This window comes from Centroberyx affinis, unplaced genomic scaffold (genome assembly GCF_046629955.1).
Source record: "Centroberyx affinis isolate AG114_WGS23_722 - 3 ecotype Tasmania unplaced genomic scaffold, CSIRO-AGI_Caff_v1 ptg000534l_1, whole genome shotgun sequence".
Classification (NCBI taxonomy): domain Eukaryota; kingdom Metazoa; phylum Chordata; class Actinopteri; order Beryciformes; family Berycidae; genus Centroberyx; species Centroberyx affinis.
Genome location: NW_027279182.1, coordinates 466 through 14922, shown reverse-complemented (window position 1 = coordinate 14922; position 14457 = coordinate 466). Strand labels below are relative to the sequence as shown.

The window sequence follows — 14457 nt, the reverse complement described above, 5'->3', positions numbered from 1 at the left end:
ACTGGGCAGTAATTCAGTATTGTTGTTTATTGTCTTTCAGTGGAATCATATGATGATAAGGTGATTTTGGGGATATTGTGACAATTCTGCTGTCTGAACTGAGGAGAACAAGCAGATTTTTAGTTAAAAACATTTGAAGGAATATTAATTTAAAATGTCAGTTTTGTTTGACATCACACCTAACATCAACATTCAGTTCAATGATATGAACTTTAATTTGATTATTTAACATGTGATTTTGCATACATGATAATTAATGATAATGACAATGATGACAATGATAATTGTTTCTTGTAAATTGTACTACTCTATGTGCCTCTGCAATTGCCCCTCGGGGACAAATAAAGTGAATTGAATTGAATATGAGCCATACTGTGATATATATCGATATAAAAAAATCCATATGATTATCGCAATATTGATTTCAGCCATATTACCCCTCCCTATATATATATGTATAAATACATATGAGGACCATAACATGTAGTGGAGTAGAAAAGAGAAACCAACACTGATTTAGTGGTGCATTTTTATTATAAAAGCCATATTCTTTACCATTGCTTACAGGCAAGTGTTCAGAAATGGGATTATTCAGATATAAGCCGTTATTAAGAATAACATTTAATAACATGAGGTATTTTCTTACTGGCTACACTATAGGCCAAATCAAGCTATCAAAAACAGCACTTTTCTGAACAAATGTTTATTAAATAATAATAATAATAATAATAATAATAATAATAATAATGTGTAAAGCAAAGATAGTAGGTAGTATCACAGTGAGGAATACTGTCCACTGACATTTTTAAAATATCAATAACTCATGTACTGTCAATAAATGCAGATTGGAATACACATAACATTCATATAGATATCAATATATATACAGTATTTACAGTCACAGACAAACAGAAGTAGGCTAATAGAAGCACGGTACAGAGGCTTTGGCAAAAAAAAAAAAGAGTGCATACATTTTGCTAAACATGACATTTACACATGAAGTAAACATGATTATTACATGGAGAGAGTACAAAACAAGCAGAATAAAAAATCCAGTGCAATGTCAGGTCGGTTTGTTTCTGTCCATGAAAGAATAGCAGCCTGTTCCTTTTGTGTCCTCCTTCCTCCGCTGAGAGTGTGTGTGTGTGTGTCCGTGTGTGTGTGTCTTCGTGTGTGTGTGTGTGTGTGTGTGTGTGTGTGGAGACTGTCCTGAGCAGGCAGGAAACACCGCGGCTACGTTTACATGAAAACAGATAACGTCTCATCGTGTATTTGAGCGGGATCTGTGCGTTGATGGCTGACGTGGATTTTTGAACAAATCTTGTCAAAAAAAACGTTGAATCTAGTTGAGCTTTTGAGGCGGAGCTGCAGGTCGACATCATCTGCTGACAGGCTTCATCAGCCAATGAGATTTGTTCAGACTGAGTTTGATTTCTGGTGTCAAATGTCCCATGTGAACGCCGCTGTTTACCATTCTCCTTTAAAGGTCTTAACCAGGCTAAAGTGTGACTGTCTGCCCACTGCTGAATAAACCAGTTAAAGTAACAATATGCAACTTCTTCATATAAATAAATGTCTGTTCTGCTCCTTTCTGTCTAATTGCTGTGATTCAGTTCATAAAGCCGGAGTCTGGTCGCTCTTTCCCGGGAAAAATCCTCTGCCGCACAGGAAGTGATGCGGCTTTCGTTTTCCGGTTTGTTGTTTTTTGGAGCGAACAGAAGGCGGAAGAAACGGGAGAAGCTGCCAGTCTGTGCTGAGCGTCTGTCCTGCCGGTCTGTGCTGAGCGTCTGTACTGCCGGTCTGTGCTGAGCGTCTGTACTGCCGGTCTGTGCTGAGCGTCTGTACTGCCGGTCTGTGCTGAGCGTCTGTACTGCCGGTCTGTGCCGCCGCCGAGAGCAAAACACCCGACGGCCAGAGGTGAAGTAAGAATCTCATGGATTATCAGGGATGCAAATGATGATCCCAGGAGTAATAACTATAGGAAGTTCTGTTTCTGTAATGTTTCTCATGTCTCACATATAAAAATAAAATAAAAGTGAAAAGCAGTAAGATGTTTTCCATGTCACTGTAAGATGTTTTAACATGTGGAGGAAGCCAGGCATGTGAACCGGGTTTCTGAGCTCACAGGTCCTTCTGATCCGGTTCTGATGTTTGAGGTCAAACTGGGAGCCGGATCCTGGAATAAAAAAGTTATTTTCATGTAAACGTAGCCGGCGGCTGATGGATCAGAAGCACCAGCCGCTTTCACCGTTTCACCAGCCGATTCTGATGTGTAGAGTAGAAAAGAGCCTCCAGCTGCAGACCGGTTTCCTGCTGGTGGAGGCGACTATCCCCCCCCCACCCCCCCGTCCCCCCCGGTCCCCCCCCCTCCCCCGTCCTGAGTCGCCCGGCGGGCTGCTGACTGAGCGCGTCAGTTGGCGGTGGGAAGCAGAACGCCGACGGGAAGCGCGGAGCCCCGGCCCGGGCCCTTGGGCAGGGCCACCTTGTTGAGGTCTCGGGTTTCGGCGGGCCAGGCAGACGCCCGCTTGGTGGTCATGTGCCGCCGGGCGTGTTTGGTCAGGTGGTCGCTGCGCATGAAGCGGCGGTCGCACACGTTGCAGACGAACTTCTTCTCGCCCGTGTGCGTCCGGCGGTGGCGGGACAGCTCGTCCGACCGGGCAAACTTTTTGTCGCAGCCTTCCCAGTGGCAGCTGAACGGCTTTTCACCTGCAGAAGAAGAAGAAAGCACAGAACTGTTAGAGCAGGGATTCTCAACCTTTTTCATATCAAGGACCCTAATCTAGTCCACATTAAGGCCACGGACCCCCATTGGATGAGATTTTGTCTCCTGGACCCAAATCTGAGAATATTTTTATTCTTAGATATAATTTTGTCCAGAATCCCATGACTATCTGTAAATTATAGGTAGAGAGAAAACAGTGAAACTATGATCAAATCAGTCTTCTTCTACATTCTCCCAGTGTGTTTACTTGTAAATGAAATAATGCTGAAGTTTAACAATTCATCAAGTTGCTGGGGACCGCCTGGAACCCCCTCAAGGACCCCTGGTGGTCCCCGGACCCCACGTTGAGAACCACTGTGTCAGAGTACAGGCCGAAACCACAGAGCAAGACGCTCCGCACGTTATCACATAATTATCACATTTTAGGTGTTTAGCTGATTTTTTATCATCTTCCTCATCCAGTGACATGATATCTGGCAGTTTATCTAGTTTTCTTTTCCAGAGACATTTCCAATGAGTTGAACAGCAGAATGAAGTAAGTTAGTAACCAACAGGAAGGAGGTGAAGGGTCAGAGGTCACAGCACCATGACAACAGATGGAACAAATACTGTTGTGAGCCTGGAACTGTGATGGATGATAGTGGAGCTGCAACGATTAATCGATTAGTTGTCAACTATTAAATTAATCACCAACTATTTTGATAATCGATTAATGGGTTTGAGTCATTTTTTAATAAAAATAAGTCAAAATTCTCTGATTCCAGCTTCTTAAATGTGAATATTTCCTGGTTTCTTTCCTCCTCTATGACAGTAAACTGAATATCTTTGGGTTGTGGACAAAACAAGACATTTGAGGACGTCATCTTGGGCTTTGGGAAACACTGATCCACATTTTTCACCATTTTCTCACATTTTATAGACCAAACAACTAATCTATTAATCAATGAAAATAATGGTTAGTTGCAGCCCTGGATGGTAGAGAGGTGACAGGGGAACAAGACATGCAGAGTGTGTCTGTGCTGACCCCGTCTCACCTGTGTGAGTCCGGAGGTGGGCCTTCAGGTGTGAGCTCTTGAAGTACGTCTTCTTGCAGCCGGGGAAGTTACAGACGTAATTCCGCCGGCGGGAGAAGTCGGCCTGCGAGGCGCCGCCGCTCGCCCCCGACGGCATGTAGACCGGCGCCGGGGCCAGGGGGAGGAGCTTGGTGCTGCCCAGGGTCACCACGGTCTGCGGGCCGGGCGCCGCCTGCGACACGGCGGGCTGCGGCACCACGAACATCACCGTGCCCCGAGGCACCGCCGGGCCCACGAGGAGCGGCCGGGGGAAACCGGAGGCCGACTGAGGCAGGATGGGCTTCGGCCCGCCCGCCGCCACCTGCACCGGAGCCTGGACGAAGGCCGAGATCATCCCCGTCCGGCCGCTCACCGGGAAAACCTGGCACAGGACCGGAGAGCCGGGGATCGGAGAGGAGGAGGAGGAGGAGGAGGAGGAGGAAGACGGCAGGGAGGAGTGAGAGGGAGGAGAGGAGGGGCTGCCGGGAGGCGAAGGAGACGCTCCCTTCTCCTCCGCGGCGCCGGCGGGCTCCGGTCGCGTCTCCGCGGGAACGGCTTCCTGTCCGGAGGCGAGGCCGGGCGGAGCGCCGGGTTCAGCGTGCCGGGAGGCGGCGGCGGGCGGGGGGGCGGCGCGGCTGTCGGCGGTGTGGCGGATGACGCTGGTGACCATCGCTCTGCGGGACGACTCGCTCTGAGGCCGCGGGGCCACGGGCCGGGGGGCGGGGCCGCACGGGGCGGGGGCGGGGGCGGGGCCGCACGGGGCGGGGCCACACGGGGTGGGGGCGGGGCCACACGGGGCGAGGCCGCACGGGGCCGACGGGCCGGTCAGGACGGCGGTGGCGGTGGAAGCCTCGGTGAAGCTCGGACTGTGAGGCGGAGTCATGCACTGAGGGAGACGACAGCAGATCACAACCATGACACTCTGAATGAATTTGTTTTATTAGTACACACATTTTCTCTTCATTATATTCAATTTTTCTTTGCTGTATCCTGTTACTACTTGCTGCTGCAACGACCCGATTCAATAAAACAATAACAATGCATTAACTCTTAATATTATTACTGTTATTATTGCTGCTGCTACTCCTCCTACTACTACTAATAATAATAATAATCAGTGGTGGAAGAAGTATTCAGATCTTTTACTTAAGTAAAAGTAGAAATACCACAGTGTAAAAATACTTTGTTACAAGTAAAAGTCCTGCATTCAAAATCTTACGTAAATCAAAGTACAAAAGTATTAGCATCAAAATATACTTAAAGTAGCAAAAGTTAAAGTACTCATTATGCAGAATGGCCCATTTCAGAATCATATATATCATGTTATTGGACTATAATTATTGATGCATTAATGTGTTCATCACTTTAATGTTGCAGCTGGTAAAGGTGGAGCTAATTTTAATTACTTTATATACTGCTGGGTAGCTTAACCCATAAAAATATATCATAATTTATTAGTTGATTTATAATTTTTATTAATAATCTAAATCTGCAAAGTAACTAGTAACTAAAGCTGTCAAATAAATGTAGTGGAGTAAAAAGTTTAATAGTGTACTGGAGTGTAGTGGAGTAGAAGTATAAAGTAGCATGAAATGGAAATACTCAAGTAAAGTACAAGTACCTCTAAATTGTACTTAAGTACGAGTAAGAGTAAAAGTACTTGAGTAAATGTACTTAGTTACATTCCACCACTGCTAATAGTAATAATAATCTTTGTGTATAGCACACTAAAATGAGTTTACAAAGTGCTTTAACTATCAAATAAAATCAAACATCAAGCTCATAAAATTTATTAAAACAAGTAAAACCAAGAGGGTAAACAAATTATAAAAGCAAAAAATAAACTAAATGAAAGACATTACATAAAGTCTAAAAAATGATGTGATTTAAAAGATGACAGTCACATTTCAGAGGGTTTTTAGTGCTAGCAACTTCTAATTTCTTCCATTTTTATTTATTTTAACTTTAACGTTTTAATCTCCTTACCAGTGAGGAGAGAGCGATCAGGTCCTTGGGGCCGTCGGGGGCCTCCGGGTGGAGCTGGATGGAGTCACAGGAGTCGGAGGTGGGGGTCAGCGGGCGCGGCTTGTGTGACCTCTGACCCCAGAAGCTCATGCTGACGAGCGCCTCGGCGGCCTCCAGGTCGTGATACTCCACCGACGGCTTCGGCTCCGGCCGGCTCCGCCCCCCCGCCGACACCCGGCCCTCCATCAGCTCCGCCTGAGGAGGACAGGACAGAGGCACGGGTCAGAGGTCAGAGGTCAGAGGTCAGAGCCATAGTGCCTTTATAATGACCCTTAAAACCAAGCGACGCCTCCTAGTGGTGAACAATTATTTTCCCTTTTCAGGTTTGTTTCATTTGATTCATGATCAGAGGAGGCAGAGAGTCTCAGGAAAAAGCCCAAATTTGTGAAAAATTTGAAAAAATAGACATGACGATAAATTTGTATTGAAGAAATATATTTTTTTTCTATCCCACAAATCAACTCGCGACCCCCAAAAATGATCTTGTGACCCCCTGGTGGGTTGTTACCCCCAGGTTGAGAACCTCTGATGTAAGAAAGAAGTGCAGCTGAAAAGAAGTTAAAACCAGAGCGAACCCTTATGACAAATCAGTAATCATCCTGTGGGGAGTAAAGGTCAGAGGTCACACACCCAGACCAGAGATGTGACTGTGATGTCACTCTGTGTTACTGATCCCCTCTGGAGCCATTTTGCATCCATCCTGGCAAGTTTGAGTTCATGTACAGTGTATCTACTGGAGGATGCCAAATGGTACGAGGGATCAACTCAAAGCATCTTTTTTTTTTTTTTACTTTATTAACAACATAGTAATATACAATACAATACAATACAAATAACAGTACAGGGAGCTTTTGAGAAAAAATAAAATAGACTAATCACAAATACACAAGTAGAAATAAAATTGTACAACGTGAAAAAAAAATACATAATACAGAAATTAAGAGAAAAACAAATAAATACAACTTAGAAAAGTGAATAAGCAATATTGCAAACCAACTTAAATCATCTGGCAATGTTGTCCACAATGCTTCTCAAGAGATGAGATGTCTTTAAAGCTTTTTTGTTTTTAGATACTTTACAGAATCATAGAATGTCTGAAGTTCAACATAAAACAAGTTTTTGTTTGGAAGAAATCTGGCCTTGTGAATATGATGTTTGCCCAAAAGACACAGCAATTTTATCAAGTTATCAACTTCATTGTTGTTAAGACTCTACATTCAAAAATAAGACCATACCTTCTGTAATAGGGACCAAGACATTATGAGTCTCACAGATTACTAAGGAAATTTGAGTCCAAAAGTTACTTGAATGAGTTCAGACATAAAATAAATGAGAAAAGGACTCAACCTCCTTTCTGCAGAAAAAACATAAAGGGGAAACATCGGGTTTAAAATTGTGAATGAATTCACTGCATGGATAGTATCTGTGTCAAATCTGAATATGAATGGGACAAAAAATCTATTAAATTCAGTCCAAACATTCCTACTAATGTTAGGAAACATCACTTTCCAACGATGAAAGGAGTTGGGATGCTGACTTTGAACAGAAGTAAGAAAACTTCTGATATGAGCGTTATTATAAGAACGTTCCTCGAGAACCTTTCCACCGAGCCACAGGCCAGGAGTCGCCTGAGAAAGATTCACAGAACAACAACAACAACGCTTTAATGAGAGACACCGATTTAGTGGAAATACTCTTTAAAGACCCCATCTCTACTTCCTTAATGTGATGTATCTCCTGTTGAAACGGGATGTTGGGGGCGGGGCTTAACGCAGGGAGGAATCGTTCAAAAGTGTAAACCAATGGGAGATCAGTCAGGGAGAGAAAGGCGGTTTGATTGGATGGGATGGATGGAGGGGCGGGTTCAAAAATCTGTGATGTTTTATTGTTTGCAGTTTTTATTTCCGCCTCCTGGTGCAGCGTGATGTCACCATTAGAGAAACAGTAAACAATAAAGTAATAGGAGTTTATTTCATGAGTCTTTAAAGGAGAATACCGGCTGTTTACTGTCCTCATATAGTTTACATTTCTTCCTAGGGCAACTTAGACGACCGGCACAAACTTAAAAAAAAAAAAACACTGTTATTCAACTTTAAAGTCACAAGGAAACAGCATTTTGCTTCCCTAATTTGGTTGAACAGGATGAGGGGCGGGGCCTAACGGGGAAGAGGGGGCGGGGCCTGAGGACGAGGGACAGGTACGATGTTGACACTTTGAAAGTTGTGAAGTTGCGGGTTTTATATGACGGGAGGAGCAAAGGAATCTGTGAAAAATCTGTGATGCTTTTATTGGTTGGAATTTTTCACCTGGTGCGGCATGCGGTAACCAATAAGAACACACCGTTTTCCAGGAAGTAAACATTAAAGCTGCAACATTAAAGTGATGCTTACACATTAATGCATCAATAATTATAATTCAATAATATAATATATACTGTATTATTCTGAAATGGGCCATTCTGCATAATGAGTACTTTTACTTTTGTTGCTTTAAGTACATTTTGATGCTAATACTTTTGTACTTTTACTTAAGTAACATTTTGAATGCAGGACTTTTACTTGTAACAGAGTATTTTTATACTGTGGTATTTCTACTTTTACTTAAGTAAAGGATCTGAGTACTTCTTCCACCACTGATGGAGAATCAGCTAACAAGGAGAACAAATCATTTTTTCATTTCATTGTGACTTTAACTATGTTGCCATGGTAACCCACAGTTACCCAGAGTCCCAGTCACCTGACGTGAACCGGCGCGTTTCAAACTGAGTTCCAGGGAACAGGCTGTACCTGCTGAAAACCCCCACAAGCCCCTGCTGCTCTGTACTGCAGATTAATACTATTTTACGTCCCGAAGACCCGTTCGGCCCGGCAGAGAGCCGAGGGAGCGCCGGGCGCCGACCCCGCTGACACGCGGCCATCTTTACTCCGGCCTGACTTTAACGACCTGCTGTGACATCACAGGGCTAATTGGCCGGAGCCTGGCGGGAGGCGGCGGTGTGCAGGTAGAGCGAACACAAGGAACATAAAGACCCGCTACCACTGGGAACGACGTGATGATGTCACTGTTTTCCCACTTCTTCTTCGGTGGTAAACCTCCCCCCGGTCTCCTGAGCTACAACTACACCTCTGTGAGACAATAAACCAGGACAGGAGTCTGGGTGTAATCATCGACCGAAGGCAGGCTGAGGTGAAAATTACAATAAATCAAAATGTAGGTGGGAGGTTAAAGGGGAACAAAGGGCTTTCTGGGTGCAACTGCTATAAGTTGGCTGGCATCTGGCGAATGCTCAGCTGCACGTACAGGAGGGGCGGGGGAGGGGGGGGGGGGGGGTGAGGGAGGGCGAGAGAGAGAGAGAGAGAGAGAGAGAGAGAGAGGGAGAGAGGGGCCCCACTGCAGCACACAGCCATCAGTCCGGTCCACCCAGCGTCTCGCTCAGCGCTGGACTCCAGACGGGGGGGAACCTCCCCTTCTTCGCCCAGAATAGACGGTGGAGGGTGGCGTGCCAGATACACCAAACCACCCCCCCCCCCCACACACACACACACACACACACACCTTCACGCACATTAACATGCACAGACTGGTGCAAGAGAGAGAGAGAGAGAGAGAGAGAGAGAGAGAGGAAGCTCCCACCAGGAAGTAGTTGGAGAAAACAAAGTCAATCTGTTGCAACTGTACTCCCAACACACACACACACACACACACACACACACACACACACACACACAGTCTGTCAACACACAGGCTGTGTGATTTCCCAGGCACAGGATCACACATCACACAGGAACACAGAATGGGATTACAGCAGAAATAAGAAACAATGCAGGGGTGGGAAATAAAAAATAAAATAAAAAAAATTCCAATAGATATTAATGGGAGTGTGTGTCACCCAGGGAAACAAAAAACACAGAAAAATCCCCCCAAAAAATGACATTCAGGGAAAAAAATACTTTATAATACACCTGTTTACTGGCACCAAAACATTACATTCATAAATCATATCCAACTTAATTAAAAATCCACACATGCAAAATTGCCTTGCAGCTTTCTCCATCAATAAATAAAAAAAGATGAATATTCTTGCATGTTGTATGTTCTTTGATGTCTTAAATGTTATCTTTGTTAAATGTCTGACTCAATGCAAATTCCTGTAAAAGGCTAATAAATAAATGCAATCTGAATCTAATTATAAATCCAGTAAACCAGACTGTTATCACTCCCAGACAATAAAATAAAATAAATCAAACCGGCAGCCAGCAGCGGCTCCACGGACTCGTGAGGAGATATTCTCTATTTGTGACAAACTGGCCACTAATAATAATAACAGTAAACTTTATAACAGGGCGATGCATTGCAGTGATGCAACTGTTGTGAATCCACAGCAACACAGTGAGATGCTCCCACTGTTCAGTCTGACCTCAAATAAACCAGAACACACTGACAAAAAACACCATAACACCCACCGCTGCCTGCCGGAGCTGACAGCGGGGGAAGAGGACCGATACCCGGACACACACCAGGCTTCAGCGGGGGACTGGACCGGGGGGTATTGTTGTGGTTATGCAGATAAACAGCACAGTTATAACAACATTAATAACTTCGATATGAAGCGGGCAGCCGGTAAACAGTTTAATCCACTTACCTGACAACACACCTCCGGTAGCGTCTGCGCGGGAAAAGTGAGCATAAGGAAGAGTAGCCGTTAAAATAAAGAAAATAAAGACAGTAGAGACAGTAGCAGCGCGAGCAGTCAATAATAAGCCTGAGCCTCTGCCAGCAGACTGGCTTCAGCTGAGCGGAGCCAAAAAAAAAAAACACAGAAACAAAATTCAGAGCAGTCTGGCGGGTGGTAACACGCAGCCAATCACAGGCAAAGGTGTAGCGGAGCGCGGCCAATCGGCGCCGAGGCGCTGCGTGATCGGTACGTGGCCGCGCCGCGATTGGCCGAGCCGGGGTGCGTGGCTGTCGGGGGGCGTGGCCGGGGAGTCAGCGGTGTCAGAGTAAACCCGGTGAACCCGGCGGCGCGCATGAACTGGGGGAAAGGTTGAAGACGGCGAGCAGGCAGGCGGGACCGCGACGCGGCGTGCACGCGCGTGGTAGGAGGGAATGGCGTTCCTGAGAGCGCGCACGGAATGCATGTGTAGAACTGCAGAAAAAATAATAATAAAAATATAAAAAATAAATGAAATAATAATAATACAAATAAATAATACAACTATAATAATCATTTTAAAGCAATACTATACATTCCTATTATATACATAGGGATGTATAGTATTAGTAGGCTATTAGAGTATAGTATAGTATAGTACAGTATAGTATGGTATGGTATGGTATAGTATAGTATAGTAGCTATAATATAGTGTATAGTATTATATTATTAATATTAGGGATGTATAGTAGGCTATTAGAATTAGACTATATAGTAGGATATACAGTAATATATATTCCATATTATAGGAATATTACTGGAATATTACTGTAGGATAAAATAAATATAATATACTACAATAAAGTCACATACTACAATAAAGTCACTATAAGCTCACTATTAAATACCAAAGTACACAAGTCTCTATAGGAATATTACTGGAATATTGAAGTGATTTGTTGTATTTGGTTAGCTCTTATTCTATTTTTCCTGGAACCTCTCTCTTACAGGATCTAGCTATGTGAGCTGATTCTACTGTTGCACTCTGGGTGGGAGAGAATGTAAACAGGGCTGTGTGTGTGTGTGTGTGTGTGTGTGTGTGTGTGTGGGTGGAGGCACAAAGAAGTGAAATGCAGTTGGGCTGAGGACAGGGTTTATTCCAGTGCAGATTCTTAAGCAGCGAGCGTCAGATCAGCCTGTCGGTGTGAACGGGGGGGGGAGGGGGGGGGGGGACGCTTTTTTATTTTTTTTATTTTTTCTTTATTTTCACAGCGACTCGTGTCCCTGAAACACTCGGCTGCTGTGAACACTGACAGGATCCTGCTGTCTGGGTTAGACAGACAGACAGACAGACAGACAGACAGACAGACAGACAGACAGACAGACAGGCTGCTGAGGATAACAGACTGACAGTGTTTTTATTCCACCTACAGTCTGCATACAGCCTGGAACTTAACTTCCACTCAGCCTGAATTTAAACATTTCCTCACAGGTCACATTACTGCAGTCAACAGTTTCCCTTTTGCTTCATTTCAAATTCAGTGTTGTTTCTCTTTCTCGAGGCTGTAACAGCAGACAGGAACAGATTCATGCAGCTCTCTGTACAATAACACCACTCCTGAAAAATAACAAAAATTTAAAAAAAATTTAAAAAAATCATACCTGTCATTTCTGGCTATAAGGCGAAAATGTAAAAAAAAAGAAATCAAAGAATGAGCGATGCTGCTGGAAGTAACTGATGATGTCACAGAGGGAATGAAAGAAAAACAACAGCAACAGAGGAAAAGTCCACAGGATTTTTTGGTTTGATTTTGTGTCGATGCGATTCTTTGCGAATCGTTCTCTTCACGTGCTCGTATGGCATGTGTGTTCAAATTCAAGAAGAAAGAGAGAAAGAGAGAAAGAGAGAAAGAAAGAAAGAAAGAAAGAAAGAAAGAAAGGGAAAAGAGAAACAAAGAAACAAACAAAGAAGGAGCAGATTTCAGCTCAGAGGCCTCTAACATATTTTCTTATTGTCTTCTTCCTGTACCATTTTCCTCTCCAGTCTCTTGTGACTGGGTCCAACCCCCCCCTCCCCCCCTTCACCCCCCCACCCCCTCTTCCCCCCCCCCTCCCAGCCGATGAACCCGGGGACTCCTATGTGTGAGCGTTGAGGTTGTAAACAGCCTCTCCTATAAAGAATTCCAGGGCGGGGCCAGGAGGAGGAGGGACACACACACACACACACACACACACACACTCACACACACACACACACACACACACTCACACACACACACACACACACCTCACACACACACACACACACACTCACACACACGCCAGCTCCTCTTCTTCTTTGTTGTGCCTGTGTGTTAACCCTTTAAAAGCAGGCTGGAGGTTGAATCCGGTGGATCCCAGAGAATCAACTCCACTTGGGCAAACAGTAAGGAAGGATCTTTTCTGGAGGATCCCTGGATGTTGGAGGAGGAGGGGGGTGGGGGGGGGTGGAGGAGGAGGAGGAGGGGGGGAGGGGGGGGCGATACGTCATCCTGTCTGAGATAGAGAGGCAGACAAAGAGCTGCTTCATTCCCCACGTTTTTCCCCGGTCGCTCGTATGAACGGACCACACGTGCAACGACAGCATCCGTGTTTCTGTTTCCTTACCCCCCCCCCCCCACACACACACACACACACACACACACACACACACACACACACACACACACACCATCTCTACCCCCCTTCTTTACCTTAAAATACCTTTTTGGCGTGAACAGCCTGGCATGGACACGCACCGCCAGAAAACAGATTCATTATTCACCAGAAAATGCTCCATACATACATACATACATACATACATACATACATACATACATACATACATACATACACACATACATACATACATACATACATACATACATACATACATACATACATACACACATACATACATACATACATACATACATACATACATACATACATACATACATACATACATACAGTCCATCCCCCGTGAGTCTGTGCTGCAGAGGGAAAGTGGGACAAAAGCAGGATCTGGCAGCGGCGAGGTGAAGTGAGTTCATTTTCATTTTCAAGTTCAATGGGGTTGTGAAATAAAAAAAAAAAAAAAGGAAAACAGACTCACTCACACACTCTCTCTCTCTCTCTCTCTCTCTCTCTCTCCTCTCTCTCTCTCTCTCACTCACTCACTCGCTCACACACTCCTCCATAAAACGGTTTCCAGGCAGAAAACAGTCCCAGACGCTCGGCGGGCGCTGGGCTCAGCAGCTGTGAGCGGGATGAGGTCAGGCAGAGCTCTACCCGACCCGGCCCGGGCCGAACGGGACGGGACGGGACGGGACGGGCTCCACCGCAGCTTGGAGAAAATAAAAATGTTGTTAGCTGGTTTATTTGTGTCTGATTTTACATGATTCTGGACACTATTCTGTCTCCAAAAAGGGCTAAATCTCCTGCTCCTCCCTTTGTGTTATTAAAGGTAAACTAATTACCTGTGACATTACTTCAATTTCATTACATTTATTCCTTGATTCATTGTTTTGCTGTCACTGATTAATATGAAAACTCCTACCATAAAGTAATAATCTGCAGTGGTGGAAGAAGTACTCAGATCTTTACTAAATGTTACTTAAGTAAAAGTACAAAAGTATTAGCATCAAAATGTACTTAAAGCAACAAAAGTAAAAGTACTCATTATGCAGAATGGCCCATTTCAGAATAATACAGTATATATTATATTATTGAATTATAATTATTGATGCATTAATGTGTAAGCATCACTTTAATGTTGCAGCTGGAAAAGGTGGAGCTGATTTCCACTACTTTATATACTGCTGGGTAGCTTACAGTAATCTATAATAATACATCACAATTTATTAGTTGATTATATTTTGTATTAATAATCTGAATCTGCAAGTAACTAGTAACTTAAGTTATTAAATAAAGGTAGTGGAGTAAAAAGTACAATATTTCCCTCTGAAATGTAGTGGAGTAGAAGTATA

General features: G+C 44.3%; 1 protein-coding gene across 1 annotated transcript; it reads right to left on the bottom strand.

Annotated features, from left to right (window-relative positions):
* Positions 1 to 2410: 2410 nt before the first annotated feature.
* Positions 2411 to 10567, bottom strand: LOC139642843 (Krueppel-like factor 11). Its single transcript, XM_071517877.1, has 4 exons — positions 10442 to 10567; positions 5761 to 5994; positions 3757 to 4660; positions 2411 to 2706 (listed from the first exon to the last, which is right to left on the bottom strand). Exons 1-4 carry the CDS (start codon positions 10484 to 10486, stop codon positions 2411 to 2413), a joined length of 1479 nt encoding a protein of 492 aa, XP_071373978.1. The 5' UTR covers positions 10487 to 10567.
* Between the last annotated feature and the right edge of the window lie 3890 nt (positions 10568 to 14457).